Below are 21,839 nucleotides of genomic sequence, written 5' to 3' on the forward strand. Positions count from 1 at the left end.
CAGAAATCTGAACCTCGGTCCATCCCAGAACGACAACCCGCTCAGCAGTTGGTCGCAACCGCAGGGGGGAGAATTGGCATTACTGTCTCGAGGCCTTTGTCGGTCAAAACCATGGCTGAGGCCTGGCAAGATGGGACAAGCGATCAGGATCGTGACCATAGCTTCACGCGCCTCGACAGAACCATGAAGCCAGGTTTCGTTGAAAGTTGTTGCGAATATGAGGTGATCTTGTGATTGATTATCCACGGGATGCGACACGTCTCGCGGCTGGGTTTCGGCAGGTATGCCGGAGTAACGGCTTGGAACCAAGTGTCACGTGGTCGATCGCTTCGGCATCGTGCCGCTTTGTGCTTGCAAGCTTCTCCTCCTGTTCATGTTGCTTTGGTGTACACGAGATGCATGACTTCATGCTGCAGCCCAGACGAACGTACAAGCTACTTCTTCATGCCTACCAATCGCCGTCATGCACTCTCGGCTATCGCTAAGTACAAGTGTCATCAGTCTATGAGCAAATTGAAGTCACTCACCAGCTGCATCGAGGGGTACCTGAGATCATAGGGTCGAGCGTCACTCAAACATAATCGCGTCAGCTTCACGACATCGGTCCATGTTGTACTGCCAACCATTCTCGCAGAAAAAGTATTACCGAGGATGTGTCATTGACGCAAAGTGGCTTGCGCCTTTCATACTCTCATAGTACCTAGGTACGGTGGTCTTGCTCATATGTCGTCGGAAGAAACAACTGAAGCCGACCACCTTATATCCATGAAATGGAGATATTATGGGAGTAGCCGCAGATCAGATTCAAGCTTCGATGCACCGATTGAGCTTGCTAATTCCTGAGTTCAGCGAGGCAAGAGAGATCGTCCGTCTTTCATGCCATTTCAAGTCGTCCAAAATACTGGCTTCCCCTCTTTTTTGTTTGGGATCATGATGAATATGGTTGAGCCTTCACCGTTTGTGTCCCTTTCACACCATCATGGCCGCTCGTGTTGCGCTTATGTGCAGAACAACGTTCGAGCTTGCCAGCTAGACCAATACTTCGAATACGTACAATATCTTCTACCCCGCAGAGTTGGTGAGTTTTATATATGCAGCCGAATACCATCACATCGTCACGCATGTATGACCCTGCAGATACGCTCCTCGTGACTTCGAGGGACCTGCAAGCACGCCTCGCTTTTATCGAAGCTGTCAATGCTCCATCTGCTTTTCCTAAAGCTTGTCGTCAGACTTACACATCGACTTTCCCTTTCATGGTTGGGTTTGAGCTGCAAATGCGGTCGCCGGCAGCTTCCTACCACCCACAGATATCGTCAAGTGATTGGCGAGCTTCCTTGATCGGTGTCTAAATCTCCGTCCTACCTATTAACCTATTTGGCTGTTCGCTGAACTACAAACAGCACCGGTAATTTGTTCAACAAGGCCTCACTCTCCAGCAATCTGTGCGACTCAAGAAACCATTCACTACGGGATCGCCTGGCCATTGCTTAGACGGTCAAGTTGCCGAATGACTTCCACCTACGCCTATCTACAATGTCTTTGGCACCTTGCTTCAATTCCGACTACACCTGATTAATACTCCGCTTGACCAGCATGTCGTAAGTTGTCCTTGTTGCACATACTTCTGCACCTCATAGCTGTCTATACATAATCGCTTCCATGTCTGCTAATCGTCTACCTTAGTACACCACCTCCACCCAAGCGCTCAAAAGTTGGTGTCCCCAATACGTCGTCACCACCACGGTCAGCAGAGCTCCCTCCGCCTTCACAAGTGCCAGTCACCCCCCGATCTACACTTGACACAAATCCCCCCTCACGTCCATCCACAAACCCGCGCAAGCGAGCTGCCTCGAGAAGTCCTACCAGCGATATACGCCACTTTGATCTCAAGCCGCCACCAGCTACTGCTATAGCCGAGAGCAGCTCTTCTGCAAGCCTGTCAATTCCGAACTTGCTCTCCGAAGACAGCGCTGGCAAGAAGCCGCGCAGCCGTACGAACACGCCCTGGACTGCTGCGGAAGAGCAGAGACTCAAGCAGATGAGAGATACAGGCAATACGTGGAGCGAAATAGCTAAGGTCAGGCTACAGCCCAGTCATCGGTATGATTTGCTGATTTCAGCAGGCGTTTCCATTGAGGACTGAAGGGAGCGTCAAGAAGCATTGGTACAAGGTATGGACCGTGTACGCTTTCCGGACAGGAATCTAATGCTCCACAGGATATGCATTATGCAGAATTTGCAGAGGATGATGTGAGCATTTAGCATGCCCTCAAGGAGATTAGCTAACAGCACTAGACAAAAGCATTGTTGGAAGCCATTAAAGAGTACGATGCCAACAAATGGAAGGTGATAGGGCAGAAGCTGGGCAAGCCCGCGAAGGTGAGGTTCATGCCAACATCTATCTCCAACCACTAACATGCGTTCAGGCCTGTGAGCAATTTGCCAAAGACCATTTTGGCAAGACAACCTGATGTATTTCTTAACGATGACCTAACTTAGCGCGGCGTTCCGGAGGGATATCTGACAGCAATATTGAGATACGAATTATGTAATTGGGGGATTCGTGCAGCAGACCCATTGACCATTCGATAAAGGTACCAGCTTGTGCCTTGAAGCAGCTGAAGGGTAATGAGCTCAGACCAGGCCACGTGAATCTATCAAACACGAGCTGTTCGACCAGGAAGGGGAGAGGTTGCTCTGACAGCGGCAGAATGTGACCACGGGCGGCATTCGTGGTCGTGCTTTGCGTTCGTGAGGAATTAATTACGATAAGCAAGGACAGACGTAGAAGGGTAACAGGACAATCGAAGCTCTCGCCGCGGCATGCCTTTCGTGGATGAAACCCGCAGGCGAGGCTCGTTCTCAATGCTCTCAGCCAATCGGAGTGCAAGAGAAACTCGCAGCTGCACCTGCCATCAAAATTGTTCAAAATTTCTTCCGCACCTGCTCGATCTGTCAGAGGCGATCTGATCTTCACTGATGACTGCGCCGGATGTGTTGCATCTCGTAACAACTTGAAGATGCTGTCTTCCATGGATCGTTCTCTCGCAGGCGTGTTCCGAAGCTAAGTATAAGCTATCCTCCGCCCTGCGATGTGATCAAGAACCCGCTATCACTTGCGTGCTTTGATATTCTAACTTTGCCGCCGGCCAAAAACTCTGACTCGAAAATACCTCGAGGACTTAGCAACAGAGCCTCCGACCCTCTGTCGAAGAGGATTGCCCCAATCTGCATGAGCAAGTCAGCAAGTAGTACACAGGGTACTTGCATGAACACCTGTTTGTCCGCTTTACTGAACGCGAACTAATGCAGATTGCCATCTGAACCACCCGAGAACTTGCCCATTGAACTGTTGGTCGCATCCCTTTGAGCAGAAGCCTGCATTGACCGATTAGCAGACCAAAGGCTGTTCGTGCTAGAGTTAGCGTTGCACAAGTCTCAGATTGTTTGCTAACCGGAAGCTGCGGTGCCTTGACCATGGCTACAACTGTTAATCGAGCCGATGCCGAGAAAGCACAGCCGACAGCAACACCACCGCTACACGACGAGCCTGTACGAGACTTCACTACACCTGTCGACTTCGAGCCTCAAGCCGCTCAGACCGGAAACTCGCGACTACATGCGTTCGAGAAGACGCTTCTGAAATACAACATCGAAACACGAGGCATACAAAGAGTGGAAGATCACGAAAAGCACAAGACCTCGTCTTTAGCATACCTGCAAATATTTGTACTCTGGATATCCGTCAATTTAGTGGTGAACAATGTCACCCTTGGTATGCTGGGACCAGCAGTATACGAGCTCTCCTTTACAGACTCGTCTTTATGCGCTACCTTTGGTGCACTGGTCGGCGCAGTACCTGTGGCATGGATTGCAACATGGGGTCCTCTATCCGGCATCAGAACCATGATATTTGGTCGATATTCCATGGGCTGGTGGCCTAGCAAGCTGATCGTGGTCCTCAACATCATACAAATGCTAGGTTACAGTCTTGTCGTTGCAATCATCGGAGGTCAGGTCCTTTCTGCTGTTTCACCTCATGGGTCCATGTCTGTTGTGGTCGGAATAATCATCATCGTGGTCATTGTTTGGCTGGTCACAACATTTGGCATTGCGGTGTTTCACTACTACGAGCGCTTTGCATGGATACCTCAGCTGATTGTTCTGTCCATCCTATATGGAGTATCGGCCAAGTATTTCGACCTTTCGTACACGAGCGTTGGCGACACGCGGACAGTGGCAGGCAATCGCTTGTCTTTCTTCTCCATTTGCCTGGCTGCTGCGATCACCTATGCTCCATTGTCGATGGATTACTTTGTCTATTGGTCATCAGCCACTTCTCGTGTGGGTATCTTCGCAGCGACATTCCTTGGCTTGTGGATATCCTTCACCTTTGCGTTTGTGCTTGGGATTGGTATTGCTTCGGGCATTTTCAGTAACGCAATGCTCGAGTCAGCGTGGCACAACGAACAGGGCGGTAGCGGTTCAGGGGCACTACTTGTCGCTGCATATTCTCCAATCGGCACTTTTGGCAAGTTTTGTGCTGTTATCGTTGCGCTTGGTGGGATCGCGAACATGATTGCTCCGACCTACTCTTCTGGCGTCGACTTTCAGATACTTAGCCGGTACTTTGCGAAGGTGCCAAGAGTCATCTGGAACACAATCGGCGTTATCATCTACGTGGCATGTGCTCTTGCAGGCAGGAACAATTTGGCGGTCATCTTCACCAATTTCTTGGCGTTGATGGGCTACTGGGTCGCTATATGGGTTGCCATAGTTCTTGAAGAGTTCTTGATCTTCAAAGGAGCTAGCACGAAGAACTATGACTGGGGAAGTTGGGATGAACGGACGAAGTTGCCGGTGGGAATAGCTGCGATAGTGGCATTCCTTGTGGGCTGGGCTGGCGCAATACTTTGCATGGCTCAAGTCTGGTATATTGGCCCTCTTGCGAAGCTTGTTGGAGAATATGGAGGTGACATGGGCAACTATGTTGGCTTCGGCTGGGCTGCATTGGTTTATCCGCCGCTCAGATGGGCTGAGAGGAAGAAGTTCGGGAGATGAAGAGATAAAGGCTTCGTCCTTCCAAATCGCAAAACATGACGCTTAGTCCCCTCCATACAGGGACGCCTTACATACGGCTGAGGCCAGGATTCATGTACGTGCTCGAGAACCTAAAGTACGGAAGCAGCCAGCGCTTACGGTTGACATGCTGGCACAAGTCGCGGCCAGTTCTTGTTCGATCCACTAGCGATGTTTGAGATTCAACAAAGGTCTGTTGAACGGCAAAAATGCCTTCGAGGACTGGCGACCCCTCGAAGGATCGCTTTCAAGTCAATCAAGCTGAACTCCTGTACCACGTACCTTACCCGACCACTACGATCCAGATACATGGATGGTCCCAATGCGCGAAAGTACGCCGAGGAACGTGGTTGAGGTACCCGCGAACTGGAACGTAGACGACTGGCCGCCTACGCATTTCAATATGAAAAACCCTGGTACGCACGGCTATGTCAATCCAAGCGATATATGGATCATGAATGGAGCAGTTCTTTTCTGTTATCGGGAGTACGAGGAGTTTGTGTTTCCGATCAGTATTCATCCGCAGGTTAGTGGGCGGAGTAATAATGTCTTGATGCATGAGAGGCTGGTGGGGCACTTGAGGTAGCATGAGGGTGTTGAATTTGTTACGGCTGCGCAGGTGTGTGATGAGTTAAGAGTGGGAAGTTGCAGGGCGTGAGGAGTATGGAGGTGGGAGTGGACGGTGGTGGAAGGCCTTCTGCGAAGATCTTACCCGGTTACAAGTGGCCATGGTTCTCGCGGGCTTTGAGAGCATGTCAAAGGATCATGTGCATGCAAATGATTCAAGCTAATACAGACTATGTACGCCATCCAACTCCATCGCCAACCATATACGATTTCACTCATTCATTATATGCGGCATCAATTTCAGCATCGAGATATCCTTGTTCCAGGTCTCAGTCTGCTCTTTTAGGCTGCTCGGGTGTCTCCTCAACTCGTGCCGTATGGTCAACCTCGATCTCAGCTTGGGAATCTTGCTCTCTCTGCGTCTCATCGAGCTCATCTATCGCGGCGCTTGGTGAAGCCGGATTCTCATCCAGAATCGCAGAGCTCAGGGTCATGATAGTGACGTCTTCGCTCAATTTCTCGTCGTCAACGAGCTGGAACTCGAGCTTGAGGTCATCAGCTGGCGCTTCTAGAGGCTCGAAGTCGACTGGCGTTTGGTCTTGCTGGTCGGCAGACACCATGGGGTCGTTGTGGTCGTCATCTGCGACTTTATTGGGCGCCGAAGTGAAAGGATGGCGGTCTTCTTGGCCCGTGGTATGGGCGTCCAACTCGTCTTCCAGACTGTCCTGAGCTTCTGAGGCAGCTGATGAAGTCTCGACGATTGATCCATCCATGACAAGTTCTGCTGTCGCTGTTGGAAACGCTTCGATGATGGTAGTACTTTCGTCCTCCTGTTCATGCTCCAACGATACTGCCGGCGTTGGAGAAGTGTCAAGGATGATGCTGCCTTCGTTTTGCTGTTCAGGCTCAGCCGGTACAGCCACCTCTACGTCGACCACGGGGTCAGATGTTGGGAGAGCTGTCGGTGGGACAGAAACCGTGCTTGCAACATACAAGTCTGCTGGTGCTGACGTCGAAGTGCTGCTGGAATGTGCAACGCCGATCGGGATTGAAGGCTTGGTGGATTCAACATTTGCTGAAGTACTGGTGCCGCCGACCTTTGCATTCTGAATTGAGAAGAAGAGCACGAGGATGCTAAGCAGGACGATTGCTAGGTTCTTCTGGTCGTTCCATATTAGATGGACATGTCGGCGCATGAATGGGAGGAAAGCTTCTTGTTGAGGAGGCCTTGGGCGATGTTGATGTTTCACGGCGGGTGCATCCACGTCGATTGGTATCTGGGGCTCTGCTGCGGGCGAATTCAAGGCGTCTGTAGTTGCGGTGGGCTTTGCAGGTGCTTCCCGCTCCTCGTCCACCAAACCATCAATTTCAGCCTGCGTCTTCGGCTCACTAATATCTCCATATATTTCCTTCATCCTTTCGTCGTGCCTCAGCTTGGTACTTCTGGTCCGCCTGCTCTTTTTTCTTGTTTCGGAAGGCTCGTCAACAGGTTTCGCGGCCTCCTCTTTCGCTTGAAGCGCCTTCAACCGCTCCTCGACTTCTGTTCGCACGTCTTCTGGCATCCATACACCAACTTGAACATCCACTTTCTCCATCTCTTCCCAGGCCGCAGCCCATGCACCACTTCTCATCAGGCCATTCGCCGCAAAAACCTTGATCTCCCATCGGCGTTCTTGCTCGACCTTGCAGCTCACTGCCTTACCACAATCAGGACATTTGTCACCTGGCTCCTGATCTTCTGTCTCTGCAGCAACCTGCTCCTCGTCTGAGCCGTTCTGACTCGAGCTCTCAAAGCCACTATCACTGCCGCCCTCCTTCCCTAGGTAGTGACCCCTCCGTATCCTCGGCCTTTCGAGCTCTAGTGTTTCTAACAATCGCTCTTCTAGCAGGTCATAGTCCTCTCCTGGGTGTGGTATGAGGACTCCTCGTTGCTTCACTTCAGCATTTCTGACAACCTTGTCTTGCAGAGTACGCCATCTTTTCCTGTATTCCTCCGGCAGAACCGCCTCCAGGATCTCGGCTGCTACCAGTGGCCCGCTTACTGTTACTGCAGGTGGAAGAAGCGTGCAGTGAAGCAGTACCAGGGGGAACTCTTTCTTCAGCTTGCTGCTGCTTTGGCGGTGCTGCAAAGGCGTGCCAGAACGACTTGACCGTTTCGTAGGTGACGAGTGTACTGAGCCAGGACTTCTTGGGCTAAATTGAGATACCCTAGGACTCCTTCTCGGCCGAGGAGAGTTGCGCAAGCTAAGGGCATCCGAATCTGCGTATTCCGATTCTAGTTGGAGGGCGCGGACGCTGCTAGGATTGCGGAAAGCGGACAGGTAGCCATGGCTGGGCGTCTTGCTCGTGCGATCGTAGGATTGGGTTCGAGATGGAGTGCGGAAGCCGGCATCCTCGTTGTCAGTATATGGTGTGTGGTGGACTACTGAGGCTGGAAAGGAAGAGATCGAGGAACGACTGGATGTGCACTCTTTCGGAGGCTTGTATTGGGAGAAATAGTCATCGTCCGTCAGGGTCCGGGCATCGCTCGTGCTGCTGTACTGGTCGTGCGCATGTGGGGATAGTGCTCGTGCTCGTAAGGATTCGGGTGAGGATTGTTCGAAGATGGAGATGTCGTCTTGAAGGTCGCCTGCGGTCAGAGATGACATTGCTCGTTTGGTATGACCTTGATTCAAGACATCGAGGATATCTGATTTTCGTGATTGTCAAATTGGTTCATAGCTATAGCTTACCATGGTGGTGCCCGACCGCAGAAGACTCGTGTTGTCATGAAATGGCGCTAGTGTTGTGCAGGGCAACTGCTAAGGCGCGCTCTCCCAATCCTGATATCATAAGATGCGTCCTTTGGCTTCAATCTCGTCACTCGGCGTCGTTACAACGAGGAAGCTGGCGAGTACTCGACCAGCACCCTCGATAATTTCCTCAGAGCTACATGTGGCCCTGTTATTCTCAGACGTTACGGACACCGCTGGTTAAGCACTCAATCTTCACCTGATTGGAGCCGTTCGTCATGCCGGATACATACACTTCGACCACTTATTTTCTTTCGAGGAGGTGTCGCTCTCGCATCGCAACCATGCCTGGTGAGGTCCTTCAACTTGTATAGCGAAGCAAGAAGCCCACGCTACCCTCAGTTCGGTAAGCAAGAGTTTTCCGCCATCGCCAAGCTCCGACTTAGTTCCGAGGCTGCCCCTCGAACCTTTGGAACATATATGCGGCAAGCACATTTTGCGCTAAAATCATGTTGATTTCAACACACATCTTCCAAAGGAGACGTGGCCGAGTGGTTATGGCGCTAGTTTCAGGTTATACCTGAAGCAAGATAGCTCAAAGAGTTTACTAGTGGGTAATGCCGGTATGTGTGGACATATCTTATGTTCAAATACGGTCCTAACGAATTTCAGCGTGGGTTCGAATCCCACCGTCTTCATTGTGCTTTTTTGCAATTCTACAGGCTTCTGGCTTTCTTTTGCATGTCTTACCAGTCCATTTGGATGGGGCGTTGCTGAGATATGCTGTTCCGGATCTTCCAGCGCTTGCTCGGCCCCTTTTTGCTCCATCAGAAATCTGAACTCCTTGCGTTTCTCATTAAGCTCTCCTGGCTACAGCCTCAAGACCATCTGCGTCTGCCGCTCTACTACAACTTCCATTCGTACATCGAGCGCCTAGTGCCAGAATATGGAAATTCCAGTGTATGACGCCTGCTCGAACCGGGAGCTAGGTGTAACAACTTCTTTCAAGGCCCGGAGCTTACTCATCCTCGCCGTGAAGGCACGAAACGTTTCTTCGGATGTAGGTCCAACGTGTTGTTCAATAACATTTCAGGCTTTAAATTCAATGATACGAAGTCCCTCCAGTCCCATGCCCACTCATTGTTGTGCCCAAATCAGTACTATACCTCCTCAGCCTTCCGCTTGCCAATCCATCACCCATGCCCACAGGACTACGCACCCTCTTCAGGCTGAAACTTTCCCTCCTACCTCTTCCTGATGCGCCAGAAGTTCGGCTCGTCGTCGGTGCCAACGCAGGTAAATTATCTGATAGCATGTCATGGTCGGCAGCTGCAGGACTTATTGAGACTCCCACAGGAGCCGCTGTCTTCGCAATCAATCGCGGACTTGAGGCGCCATCCGCCTCCTCATCACTCTCATCGTCAATTGCGATGTCCTCATCATTCTCTCCACCACCGAAGCCATCCATCTCAACAAGCCACCAAGCAGGAATAGCACCGACAATTGCGATAAATGCTAGAGTCCACCATGGCAGGATCATATACCCCTTTGCAGCGCCACGACTGAACGTTGCACCTGCAATCGCTGGTCCAGCAGCTCTTCCGAGCGCACTAATACTCGTTGCAACACCATTTAATGTCCCCAATACTTGCAGGCTGGCCGCGCTGTTCGTTAAAAGGATCGTGGAGCAAGGAAATGCGAAGATCGAACAGAAGCCCTTGACGAGCATAAGCGCCACCATCACGCCTTGCCGCTGAGAATCCGTCCGCAGCAGACTCACATACGGAATGCAAACGTACACAAATGGAAATACAACCGCAATGGTCTTGAAACAGTTCAGTACGCCTAACTTTCGCACCATCGGCGGAAATATCGCAAACTGCACCACCATCCCGAAAATGCCATAAACCGTGAAGAGCCAGCCGATGCGGCCGGAGTCTAGGTCGAAGCCACCTCTGAAATTGAACGGCAACTTGACGTTTGGATCATCAATCGTCTGCACAGGTGAGAAATCCAGAAACACAGGCAATAACTGGTCAAACGCAACCGAGTGCATAGCGAGGAAGGTGTACACAAGCAGATTCAAACTCGATTGATATGTGAAGACATGTGCCCAGCCGCTTGATGGTTTTGGCATAGGTAATTTTCTTGCGTTGATCGGTGATGCTGGGTTGCTCGTGTCATTGAGCAAGGCTTCACCTGCTTCGGAGGTCTGGCGCGTATACCAAGCTGGTCGCTTCCGGCGCGTGCAGGATCGTGTTAATGCTGAACCGACAATGAGACCATAATCCTTGCGATCTTTCTTCTCCGCTAGTGTTTCGCGAAAGAAAAGGATGCCGCATGTAATACCGACGAGAAAGAGCAAGCTGATCAGGAGATTCGGCAGAGCGAAGGGGTAGCGCTCCAACAGCTTCACTTTCCCGAAAACGCCAGGGAAGCGCTCGACGGGGTGTACCAGGGTCCCACCTATCGATGGTCCAAATATAGAACCGACAGTCCAAACCAAGGGCATGATGCTGAATGCTCGTGGTTGAAGTTCTTTCTGTGGCACGAGCTCCGCGACTGCTGTTCGAATGATACCGACATTACCATTCGAAAGACCTTGCATCGATCTGGCGATAAAGGCCATTGGTAGGCTCGTTGAGAAACCGAACAGGATACTGGAAACCATAGTGCATGTCAAAGCCAGCATAACCGTCGGCTTCCGCCCAAATTTGTCTGACGCTCTTCCCCACGAGATGCCAACCAGTGCCTGGGATAGTGAGAACACCAGCGATAGCAGACCGGCATATTTTGCGACGGAGACGGTTGGAACATCAAACGACTTGATCATTTCTGGGATGTATGGATAGACCGAGGTCATTGCAACAGGCTCAGCAAATCGACATAATGCGAGAATGGTGAGCTGTTGCTTTGGCAGTTTCGGCCTGTTTCTGCCACTTCCCAGACCATCAGACTTGACCATCTTGACCGTGTCACCTTTGCTGAATTTCTCGTATTATCTGCGACAGGATTAATACTCTAGCCATGGAAGAGAGCGAGGGTGAAGCCGTTTAGCGACAAGGCAGCGTCGTCAGTCAAAGGTCATACAATGGCGATATAGACGTCGCTCAGAACACAAAAAAGAGTGAAATGTCGCGCAGGACGTTGATGGATATTTTGAGTCAGAATAGCAGTCTCTACACCTACAGCGGTGACCGCCCTCGGCATGGAAAGCTGGAGTCGCCGTGCGCAACCCATAGCGATTGCGGCAGCATCATTCGCTCAAGCACCATGCGCGCTGCACCAAATCCCTACGAATTTAGGCAGACCAGCGAAGTTTTAGTGCTCAGCAGACCTATCCGAGGTCAATTTTTGCTCGACTGCTGCGGGGTGGACGGTACGCCCAATGCAGAACTAGCGGACATCAGCGGGGTGTGCTGGACTAGGATGAGCACGTGAGACGCTTGGGTAGGTAACACTTCTTACAACACACATAGGGTAGCAAGGAGGAAAGCAAGCTCTATTTGTTGTTCGCATCAGCAGCATATCAACATTTGCAGTTTTATCGAACTCGAGTACCTTTTGGCGTTCGACTTCTCATCTTCCGCGACAGATCAAATACACTCGCTATAATTGGTAGATTTGCTCTCCGACGTCATTACTCTGATCGCGTACCCGCGAAGGCACGCGTCAAGCTTCAGATCTCCATTGACCTTTTTCCGCTGCTAGATCCTCATCCAGTCACAGCTACTCATGTTTTGATGACCTGTTTGAGATCCGGTCATTCTCTACATATGGACCTGACTTAACAAAATCTAAAAGCTCTAGCTTTTCCGGTAGACGTGCCTAGGCAACAAGATCAGCGGTACTTCAACTATCGAAAGTTATGGTTTCCACGACGCACTGTAGGTGCCGGCTCGGATTCGCTCGTCAACGAAACACGCATATTGTAAATGTCATGATGTACACAAACACCTCGAGGCTAGCAGAGCGCAGACCCAACTGTGGGCACGACAGTTTCGCAGAGGTTGACCGCGGGGCCGTGACGTGAAGGTCAGGCTAAACAAAGAAACAGCTGTGTCCTGAGGTGATGAATATGCTTCAAATCCTCTCCGAGCTTGAACATTCGTCCTTCCTCATCCACGCGCTTCTTCCAGATTAATAGATTGCAGCAAACGATCAAGATGGCCCAAAACATGAATGGGAACCTTTCCCAGTGTGTAAAGCGCGACGCATCATGGGACCACCACTGACATGGACGCAGCTTCCAGACTCACTACCGAAGCCCAGCTCAGATCGCTTCCGACACCGCTGGTGTCACCCAGCCGAGCGATGCGCCAACTCAAGGCTCTGAGAACATCACTGACAACTTTGGCCGACCATGGCCAATGGATGGAGCTCATGCCTTGAACGTGGGTGGTATGCCAGTTACAAGTGACCCATTCCTCTTCGAGAAGCAACAAACCTTTGTTCGTGAGAAGGTCCTCGAGCGCCGAGTCCACCCTTGCGGTTCAGGCCATTTCGGCTACTTCGAGGTTACCAAGGATGTTTCGAACTTGTGCAAAGCCGACTTCCTCAACACCGTCGGAAAGAAGACACCATTGTTCCTTCGATTTTCAACCGTCACCTTTGGCCGAGAATATCCCGATCTGGTGCGAAACCCTCGAGGCTTCGCCGTGAAGTTCTACACAGGAGAGGGTAACTACGATATCGTTGGTTTGAACTGGCCCATCTTCTTCGGACGAGACCCAATGCAGGGCCCGGATATCATCCGAAGTCAGAGCAGAAACCCAAAGACTTTCTTGCCCGATTTCGATGCTACATTCGATTTCCTTGCCAATGTCCCTGAGGGCAATCACGCAGGAACCATGTTCTTCTCCGACAGTGGTCACCCAGACGGCTGGAACTTCCACGGATACGGCTGCCACACATTCACATGGGTGAACGAGAAGGGCGAGAAGATTTACATCAAGTACACTTTCTTGAAGAAGGGTGGTCAGAGATTCTTGGACTTTGACACAGTTCAGAAGACAGCTGGTATGGATCCAGATTACTCGAAGAGAGATATGATGGAACAGATCGACAATGCTGCTGCCGGCAACGGCGAGTTCCCAGAGTGTAAGTCTGGCCACTTTTGACGCGGATGAAGCTAATGTTCTCAGGGACCGCCTACGTTCAGACCATGACCGCTGCGCAAGCAGAACAAACCAGATTCGATGCCTTCGATGTTACAAAAGTGTGGCCACGAGGCGATTTCCCTCTACAGGAATTCGGCAAGATCGTCCTGAACAAGAACCCAGACAACTACCACCGAGACGTTGAGGAGGCTGCTTTCAACCCATCCGCCATGGTACCAGGCATCCAGTCCTCCCCAGACATGCTTCTCCAATGGCGTATGTTCTTCTACCGAGACGCACAGATGTACCGATTGGGCGCGAACATGCACCAGATCCCAGTCAACTGCCCATTCATGGCTCGCAGTCACGCCCCACAAAGCTACGATGGGGCCATGAGAGTAGACAACAACAACCAAGACCGAAAGAACTACCAGCCAAACTCTTACGACAAGCCCAAGTACTCCGAGCGATCGGTTGAGGCACCCTTCGCCGTCGCCAACCCGATCGTATCTCGACAGTCCCACCACAAGAACGAAGGTACAGACATCGAGTATGAGCAGGCCCGTGAGCTCTACAATCGTGTCATGAACGATACCCAGCGAGATCATCTTCACAAGAACACTGCCACCTGCATGAACGCTGGTGTCAGCAAGAAGACCAGGACGCTGTATCTGGGACAGGTGTACAACATCAGCCCCAAGTACGTTGAGGGTGTGATCAGCTATCTGGCTGATAAGAATGTGGATATCGACGAGGTTAAAGAGTTGAGCAAGGAGGCTGCCATGATGGGCAAGACCCAGAAGTACAAGCCTAAGGAGACTGCGATGCATTTCTTGACTGGAAGGGAGGTGCCACAAAATGCGGCGCCATACCCAGGGGCATAATCGAAAATAGTTCGAATGTTGAGGAGGTTTACGCATATAGCACATGGACAGGGCTGATATCTCGCAGTCGAAGCATGGGTATTGCCACGTTTCTTTGCCCTTTGCACATATGTTGTGGTGGTGACAGCTGGAAGAAAATTGCTACCGGGGATACGAGATGGTATCCGAGACAGATTAAGGCGGTGGGTTGAGGTTCGGGGGGAAGGTGAGGACCTGGACGATGGTATTGATATGCCTGGTGGGCTGGTCTCATCGCCAGGTCGACGAGATGATTAGCAGCTGACTGGCAGCCAGTAGAGGATTGCCACGTAAGAGCTGGTTTGTGTGTTGAATACTGGGGTCATAAGAGAGATCATGAGCGGCGATTGAGTAGTCGACCAACAAGGGGAGCTTGCTGCCAGGAGTGGTCTGCAGTAGACACGTACCCTACGAGCCTGGATATGCTCGTTGTTCCATCTCCTGGCTACGGTGCCAGGCAACTCTACGATTTGTTCTTGAAGCATTAACCCAGTGAGTTGCGGTCGTGAGTACAAACCACAGTATTTCATGTTTCGGAGGCCTGAATAAATTTGTCGGACATAATGAGCCACTCGATATTGATTCGTGATCCCCTTGTACTTCACATCGAACTGTGTCCCAAACGTCCAGGCTCACGTCGCTTGATCTGTTCTGTGTCGAGCTTGCAACATTGTCCACCAGCCAACAGCAGAGTGTACTGCTGGAAAACGTTGTTTTCGAGCCACCGTCAACAGGTGTTGTCCCCATGAAATGTCGCTGATATCCGAGTCGAAGCGGAGATGGCCGGGCTATACTCATTGGTATCTAATGCTAACTACAGCTACCGAATACCACAAAGAATAAGACTGGGGACATACTCAACATACGATATCAACCATGGCACTGTCGTAGGCATCAATGCAATGCTAAACATTTACATAAATACAGAAATGGACCGCAATCACTTCATTCCTCGCCCTTGGCCTTCTTCTTATTCCCACGCCAACCACCCCTCCAAAGACAGCAGATACCGTTCTCATGGCACCAGTCCTTAACTTCCATGATATCGATCTCTCTGTCCTCGCCTATAGCATTGAACCCTTCTGTATTGAGCCAGGCCGTGAAATCCTCGAAGACAATCGGGTCATACATAAGGATTTTCTCATGCCAGGTCGGGTTTGTTTGGTGATTGCGTGAGACATTGTCCGCTGGTGGGTGCTCAAGTGCCTTGCGTATAAGAGACTTGAGGGGCACCTCGTCATCTGCGATCTCGGAACAACTTGGTGTAGCTGCGACAACATCTTTCTTCCGACGGCGAGGAGATGCAAATGCTGGCGACGAGTCTTGTGTTGGCTTTGGCGGAATTGTGGGCGGAGGAGTAAGTGGACGTTGCTTCTTTTTCGTGCTTGCTTTGACTCCTGTGCCCTTAACAGGAGCTGTTGATGGCTCGAAAGGTTGCAGAGCGTCGGGGTGGAAGGCATTAATTTGCGCAAGGCGGTCGAATGGAATTGGGCCATCGAGATCACTAATATCGACGGTCTCTTCGGCTGGCGTGTTCTCATCTTCCTGAGTCTCGCCGGCTTTAGCTTTCTTCTTCCTCTTCGGCTTGTCTTCGGTTGCTTCTTTGCTCTTTGTGGCTCTGGGTTTCTTCGCTTTCGGGGTTGCCCTGGCAGCAAGGGCGTGGACAGTGCCTAGAATGTCGCCTCCTTGAAGCACTTTCTTCGTCTGGCTCGCAGCTTTCGTCGCAGCTTTCACCTTCGCAGGATCGACTCCATTCTGTTCTGCCCAGACTTCATCAAGCTTATCAATCATTGTTTTTCGTGCTCTTATCCTTTTGAAACCGTATGCTTTGACCTTCTCTTTTAGCTGCTCGTCTGACCAAGAGGCGTAATTTGGCTTCGCGGGTGGTTTCTTCTTCGTTGGGGACGCTGATGTTTTTGGTAAGTCATGCGGTGTATCTGAAGGCTGCTCCGGCTCTTTCGTTCTCTTAGTAGGCGAAGGTGACCGAGCAGACGTCGAGTAGGAACGAGACTGGGCTGCTGAAATAGATATGGATGCAACTACTGGAGGCGTGGTAACGTCGTCGATATCGAAAGTGGTCTGCTCGGCATGCAGATTGTCCGCTTCCTCGGGCTGCAACGTAGCTAACAGGTCAAGACTATCGCCTGGTCCATCAACATTTGGTATGGAGGCCGCGTTCTCAAAGAGCGCATCCTTTCCGGCAAAGGCATCTCTCACATGTGGTGTTTCGAACGGATCATCCATATGCAAAAGCGCATCATTTTCATCTCTGTCGGCCGCCGTCCACAAACTTTTCCTGCTCCGGAATCGAGATATGCCGGCCTTTTGAGGAGTGGCTGACTCGATCGAGTAGATTGCAGTCTGCTGGGTGCGAACAGGAGAAGAGAGAAGCTGTTCCATTGATTGTTTCATAGCCTCAGCCGTATCTCGAATTAAAGTCGGCGATTCATCCCGAGCGCATTGACTTAATGTCGCGAAGACGACCTCTTGCGACTCCAAAGTCTTGAGCGCTGTCTCTGGAGACTTCAGCCTTGACTTCGCTTTCTTCTTCGCTGGGGCTTTCTTCTTGACCTTAATCTCGAATGTATCGGAACGGGCATCGGCTTCCATCCTCGCCTGAGTGGAAGCCATCCACTGTGTCATGAGAGTTCCTTCCTCCTTCTTGTCATCGCCAAGATAGTGAGATGTCGCCAGACCTGTGATCGTGAGGCCTTTCTTCGCTGGCGATTTGCTTCGGGGTTTGTTGGCCTTTGCAGCTGACTTTGGTTTCAACATGGGTGCATCCATTCCAGCACTTGTCAGGTCAATCTTCCGCCTTTTCGTAAGCGCTCCATCTCCTGCATTCGCGATCCTCTCAACCCCAGTACTACCCTGGCTATGACCAAATGTCTCTGCGAGATTGAGACCAAATCCAGAACCTGACTGCTCGAAAGCGCTTGACGTTGGCTTGGTGGGAGTCCAATCCTTCCTCCTCGCGGTAGCCTTCTTCAGCTGCAATGAACCAGTATCGGCCTTCTTCTTCTTCCTGACATCGCTCGGCAAGATTCTAACTACCGTGTTCGCAGGTAAAGGTATTTCGTCCCAGTCTGCTGAAGGCTTCGGCGTAGGCTGTTGTGCAGGCGCATATGGTGAAGGTCGGTGGAATTTTGGCGAACTGGTGCTGGACGGCGGCTTGAATTTGAGAGGACTAGGAGATCCAACAGGGACATTCTCAGCGCTTGATCTTGTCCCAAGAACCTGCTTTGCGGAGGTGAAACCCGTCGAGAAACTATCTCGCGTGATCTGTGAAGTACGGTAACCTTGTCGCCGGTGGTCATTGGTAGCAGTTGTAGAGAAGTGGGGAGGAGAGGACACCTCAACGGGTGTTTGGGATCGTGCAAAGGTCCTTGCCGGCGAGGAGGATATCACAATGGGTCCTGACATTTTGCGATATCGAAGCCGGCTCCATTGGCGCGTTGTTGATAGTGCCACAGCTCAGAAACAACAACTCTCCTGCCCAGGATGGACAGTCAGTCGTTTGTAGCCTCCCCGGGATGTAAGTCTCTAATATGCATTGTTTGTGCTGCGTTCATGGCCATAGACTATGTGGCAACAAAGGTAAACACTACCCAATACGCGCTGTCACGTGATCTGATCACTTCACGATTCAACCTCCGAGTAGCAGGTGTCATCTGAGAGCCGCCGACTACCTTGATGAATGCGCATCAACTCAGAGCGACCCAAACCAACTACTCGAGACGAGGGGCCGAGCTACAGAAGTTTGATGGCAACCACTCTCGCAGAGCCTCATCTGACAATTGCTTGTTGCCGATCAGCAGCATCCTTGACGCCACCGGGAACGCCGAATTCGTAACGAGGTGTTCTGGGCGCTAACCGCTGGAAATGCGTTCTCATTATGTTTCTGCTCTTATCGCCTTTCATCGCAGACTGATCGCATGCCCCGAAGAGTGATCTCGTTCAGCAAATGGAGGTACTGTATAGCATTGACAAGGTGCACTCCTCGGCGAACTTGCCTGACGCCTTTTGGTAATCTGAGGCTTGTTGAAGGTGAAATGGACAAATGATGCTGCCACGGGCTTTTGGTGGCTCCATCTCGCGCACGTGGACCACCAATTGATGCCTGGCAATTGGCCTTCGCACGATTTTGGTCCTTTCGCACGTCTGGTTCACACCAGTCATCTTCGTCTTCCCTTGCCGATCTCAGGCGGGGCTCCTTTGCCTGTCCGGTTGCATTTCAAGGTGTGTCATCCATCACGAAGCCTCTGATTTGACAGCTTTGTAGCACCATGTTCGCCTACGTGCCTGGCTATCTGCCCTACCTCAATAGACCTCGACTCAGAGCAAGCTGTCAACCTCTTCCCCTTCTCTCTTCATCTTGCGCTTCCTTGTTCTTCTGCGACATGTGTACTTTACGAACCAACGCGACCTCTTTGTGACCTTGGGTACCTAGTTTTGCGGATCAGGCTGACATGGCTACTATCATGGCGTCGCAACCTCCCATGCTGACTCGGACCGTGTCTGGAGGCCCAAGACCAGGTCGTCAGTATACTGAAGAGGAGTGGGAGCGCGTCAAGCAGCCATTCTACCATTATTACATCGAAAAGAACTTCTCGCTGAAAGAAGCCGCTAAATGCATCAGAGAGCAACACAGCTTCGACGCCACTCTTCGACAATGGGAGCGTCGCATTGCGCCTGAGAAGTGGAATTTTCCGAAGTATGCTAATCGAGAAGAGCGGCTGAAATCAATTGAAGCTGCCGGCAAGTCCTTGCTCGATGTTAGTCACAGAGGTCGCCGGAAAAGTACCGGCTCTTCAGATGGTCAATCAGACCTCCTTGAGGACAGAAACATACGCAGGTTTGCTCGAAGGGAATTGAGTCGAGAGCCGAGCCGGAGGAGAGCAAAGTCTGTCAGCGGAATGTCTGAGGCTACTGATCACGATATGTCAGGTACGAGTACCGCTGCGCCTTCACCTGCGCCTTCGGAGTATTTTATGGATACACAAGAGGAGAGTGGACCATTCTCCCACAATAGCGTCAACAGCATGAACAGCATCTGGGCCCAAGATCCAATGATAGCTGTCCCCGACATTCGTGTCTTTGACTCCGTGCCTGAGATCACCTTCTCTGGTCCTGAGGAGGCTTCGCTCATAGCACCTGAGCCAACACCGATCGCCACTCAGTCGCAGGTCAATGTCCACTATCCTCCTGCTGATGAAGGGTCATTCGGTGCGTTTCAGCCGCAACCGAATCATGTTTTCAGCAGCAGCTTCGACGGTAGTCCGAACGTGCCTCCTATGAGCATGAATTGGAACAACTCAGATCCTTTCGCTGCAAATGCCACGACAAACAATTCGAGCTTTCCAGAATTTGATTTCAACTCAGATCCTACCATGTCCTTCACACAGATGATGAACCTAGACAACCCGGCTGTACCTCGAAAGGTGACGATCAACAGCCATCTTGATGGTTTCAATAATCTGGACTTGCAGCTGACCGAGCCGATACCGACACCTATCACTCCAGCAGATGTCGAATCAAGTGTGGAAGATCCTACACATGCCGATGTACATGCTCTCTTGCAAGAGCACTACAGCACGACATTACAGATGTTGAGCATGTGTATGCAAAGTTGTGAGCATGCGACAGGAAACAATGACATGGTCAAGAATGTGGTGATGAAGAATCTGAAATTGCTTGAGGCAGGGATACGAGCTTCAAGTACGTGTGAACGTATCACGGTAGAACCTGTGCTGACATCGTGATAGATAACGAGTCGGATCGCAAGATCAAGAATACTCTCAAAGATGTGGCTTCAATCCAGCGCCGAGCAACTCAGAGTATTAAAGATTTGTCCTCAAGCAGAAAGAAGAAGATCGAGCAGTTGCAAGCACAAATCGGACAGCTGCAGGCACAAGGTAAGCTGTGTAACGTGGAGCGTTGAGCATAGACTGACAACGACAGCATTAACCACTGACACCACGTTTGGCTATGGCTGAGCTCACCACCAACGGCCTTCTTCAGCAGAAGGATCGAATCACTAGCACAAACTTGGCAAGATGACGTACCCACGACGCAAAATATCAAAGTCACATCATTGTCACAAAGTGATCATGAAACTGTCTACAAACCAACGATGTCAGCAAGACTTAAAGCACCGGAGAGAATCGCATTCTGGAAGTCGACCGGCTATCAATAACACCAAAACAAAGATGATCATCCTCCACGATGAAGACACACTACTGCACGAGACAGTCGAGCTACTAGGCTCCAAGCTGATCCCTGCCCTCGAAAGTCCAGCTCGCATCAAAGCGATCATTCAGAGCATCAAAGACTCCAGCAAGCATGACCTCAGAACGATCACAGCCAGCGACGAAGACCAGACCACCACCGTCTCCCTAGCCAAAGCCACACATTCCACAGACTACCTCTCCCACGTCCAGAACGTCTTCAAGCAATGGCGTGACAAAGGCCTAGTCGAACAGCACGAGTCCGTCCTACCAGAATGCTTCCGCCTCCAAAATATCGCCAATGCAAAACCCAAGCCACCGAAGGACATCTTCGCCCGAGCAGGCTACTACGCATTCGACATGAGCACCGGTATCTCTCAAAACAGCTGGAAGAGCATCATCGCATCAGCAAATCTAGGCGTGCAAGCTGCACAACTCCTCCTGCCTTCTCCGACTCCTGACACAACCACAGACGACGATGAAAGACCCAAGTCAGTGCTCGCCCTATGCCGTCCACCAGGCCACCACTGCACAGGCACCCAAGCAGGCGGCTACTGCTACATCAATAACATCGCACTCAGCATCACCACACTCCGCCATTTCTCCCCGCCAGCGAAGAAGACGCGTCGTCCATCGAACCCGCATTTCGCGAGTACATCCACCCTCAAATTCGCGGTTCTAGACCTCGATTTCCACCATGGGAACGGAACACAGGAAATGTTCTACACCGATCCGAATGTGCTGTATGTCTCTATACACGGCGAGGACGAGTTCCCGTATTATACTGGTGGTGCGGATGAGACGGGACCGCCGGCGCCGGATGCAGCGAGTGGGACAAACCTTAATCTCCCACTTGCTGCTGGGGCCACGTTTGAGGCGTACACAGGGAAGCTCAAGGAAGCGTTACAACTGATTCAAAACTTCAAGGCAGATTATCTGCTGGTTAGTCTCGGCTTCGATACATTCCATCTTGATCCGCTGGGCAAGTTCGATATCAAGAGTGAGGACTACGAGGTGATGGGGCGGCAGGTGAGGACTGCGCTTAAGGATTTGCCGGCAGCGATATTGCTTGAGGGTGGGTATGTGATTGATAGGCTGGGCGAGAATTTGCTGAATTTCCTGCGTGGGTGGGAGGGTGCTGAGAGGGGTGGTGGTATGTCGTGAGGATGATAGGCAAAGGGGTCGAAGGCAATTTCGCTGCACAGATCAAAGGATGGGAGAGCATCTGCT

General features: G+C 51.3%; 7 protein-coding genes across 7 annotated transcripts; 4 read left to right on the forward strand and 3 right to left on the reverse strand.

Annotated features, from left to right (window-relative positions):
• Positions 1-1,596: 1,596 nt before the first annotated feature.
• On the forward strand, positions 1,597-2,474 carry PMZ80_010427 (uncharacterized protein; the record flags this gene model as incomplete). The annotated part of the gene is made up of 6 exons (XM_064878816.1): positions 1,597-1,601; positions 1,687-2,103; positions 2,153-2,174; positions 2,221-2,253; positions 2,299-2,382; positions 2,430-2,474. 6 exons carry the CDS (start codon positions 1,597-1,599, stop codon positions 2,472-2,474), a joined length of 606 nt encoding a protein of 201 aa, XP_064725510.1.
• Positions 2,475-3,480: 1,006 nt separating this feature from the next.
• TPN1 (Vitamin B6 transporter) lies at positions 3,481-5,064 on the forward strand (the record flags this gene model as incomplete). The annotated part of the gene is made up of 1 exon (XM_064878817.1): positions 3,481-5,064. The coding sequence occupies one exon, from the start codon at positions 3,481-3,483 to the stop codon at positions 5,062-5,064; it is 1,584 nt and encodes a 527-aa protein (XP_064725511.1).
• A 914-nt stretch (positions 5,065-5,978) lies between these two features.
• On the reverse strand, positions 5,979-8,297 carry PMZ80_010429 (uncharacterized protein; the record flags this gene model as incomplete). The annotated part of the gene is made up of 1 exon (XM_064878818.1): positions 5,979-8,297. The coding sequence occupies one exon, from the start codon at positions 8,295-8,297 to the stop codon at positions 5,979-5,981; it is 2,319 nt and encodes a 772-aa protein (XP_064725512.1).
• Positions 8,298-9,483: 1,186 nt separating this feature from the next.
• On the reverse strand, positions 9,484-11,346 carry PMZ80_010430 (uncharacterized protein; the record flags this gene model as incomplete). Its single annotated transcript, XM_064878819.1, has 1 exon — positions 9,484-11,346. The coding sequence occupies one exon, from the start codon at positions 11,344-11,346 to the stop codon at positions 9,484-9,486; it is 1,863 nt and encodes a 620-aa protein (XP_064725513.1).
• Positions 11,347-12,547: 1,201 nt separating this feature from the next.
• On the forward strand, positions 12,548-14,364 carry PMZ80_010431 (uncharacterized protein; the record flags this gene model as incomplete). The annotated part of the gene is made up of 3 exons (XM_064878820.1): positions 12,548-12,579; positions 12,628-13,481; positions 13,526-14,364. The coding sequence occupies 3 exons, from the start codon at positions 12,548-12,550 to the stop codon at positions 14,362-14,364; spliced, it is 1,725 nt and encodes a 574-aa protein (XP_064725514.1).
• A 963-nt stretch (positions 14,365-15,327) lies between these two features.
• On the reverse strand, positions 15,328-17,805 carry SLX4 (5'-flap endonuclease; the record flags this gene model as incomplete). Its single annotated transcript, XM_064878821.1, has 1 exon — positions 15,328-17,805. The coding sequence occupies one exon, from the start codon at positions 17,803-17,805 to the stop codon at positions 15,328-15,330; it is 2,478 nt and encodes an 825-aa protein (XP_064725515.1).
• Positions 17,806-18,863: 1,058 nt separating this feature from the next.
• PMZ80_010433 (uncharacterized protein) lies at positions 18,864-21,773 on the forward strand (the record flags this gene model as incomplete). Its single annotated transcript, XM_064878822.1, has 3 exons — positions 18,864-20,100; positions 20,148-20,297; positions 20,635-21,773. 3 exons carry the CDS (start codon positions 18,864-18,866, stop codon positions 21,771-21,773), a joined length of 2,526 nt encoding a protein of 841 aa, XP_064725516.1.
• Between the last annotated feature and the right edge of the window lie 66 nt (positions 21,774-21,839).

This window comes from Knufia obscura (genome assembly GCF_036327395.1).
Source record: "Knufia obscura strain CCFEE 5817 isolate CBS 148926 chromosome Unknown scaffold_17, whole genome shotgun sequence".
NCBI classification, from domain to species: Eukaryota; Fungi; Ascomycota; class Eurotiomycetes; order Chaetothyriales; family Trichomeriaceae; genus Knufia; species Knufia obscura.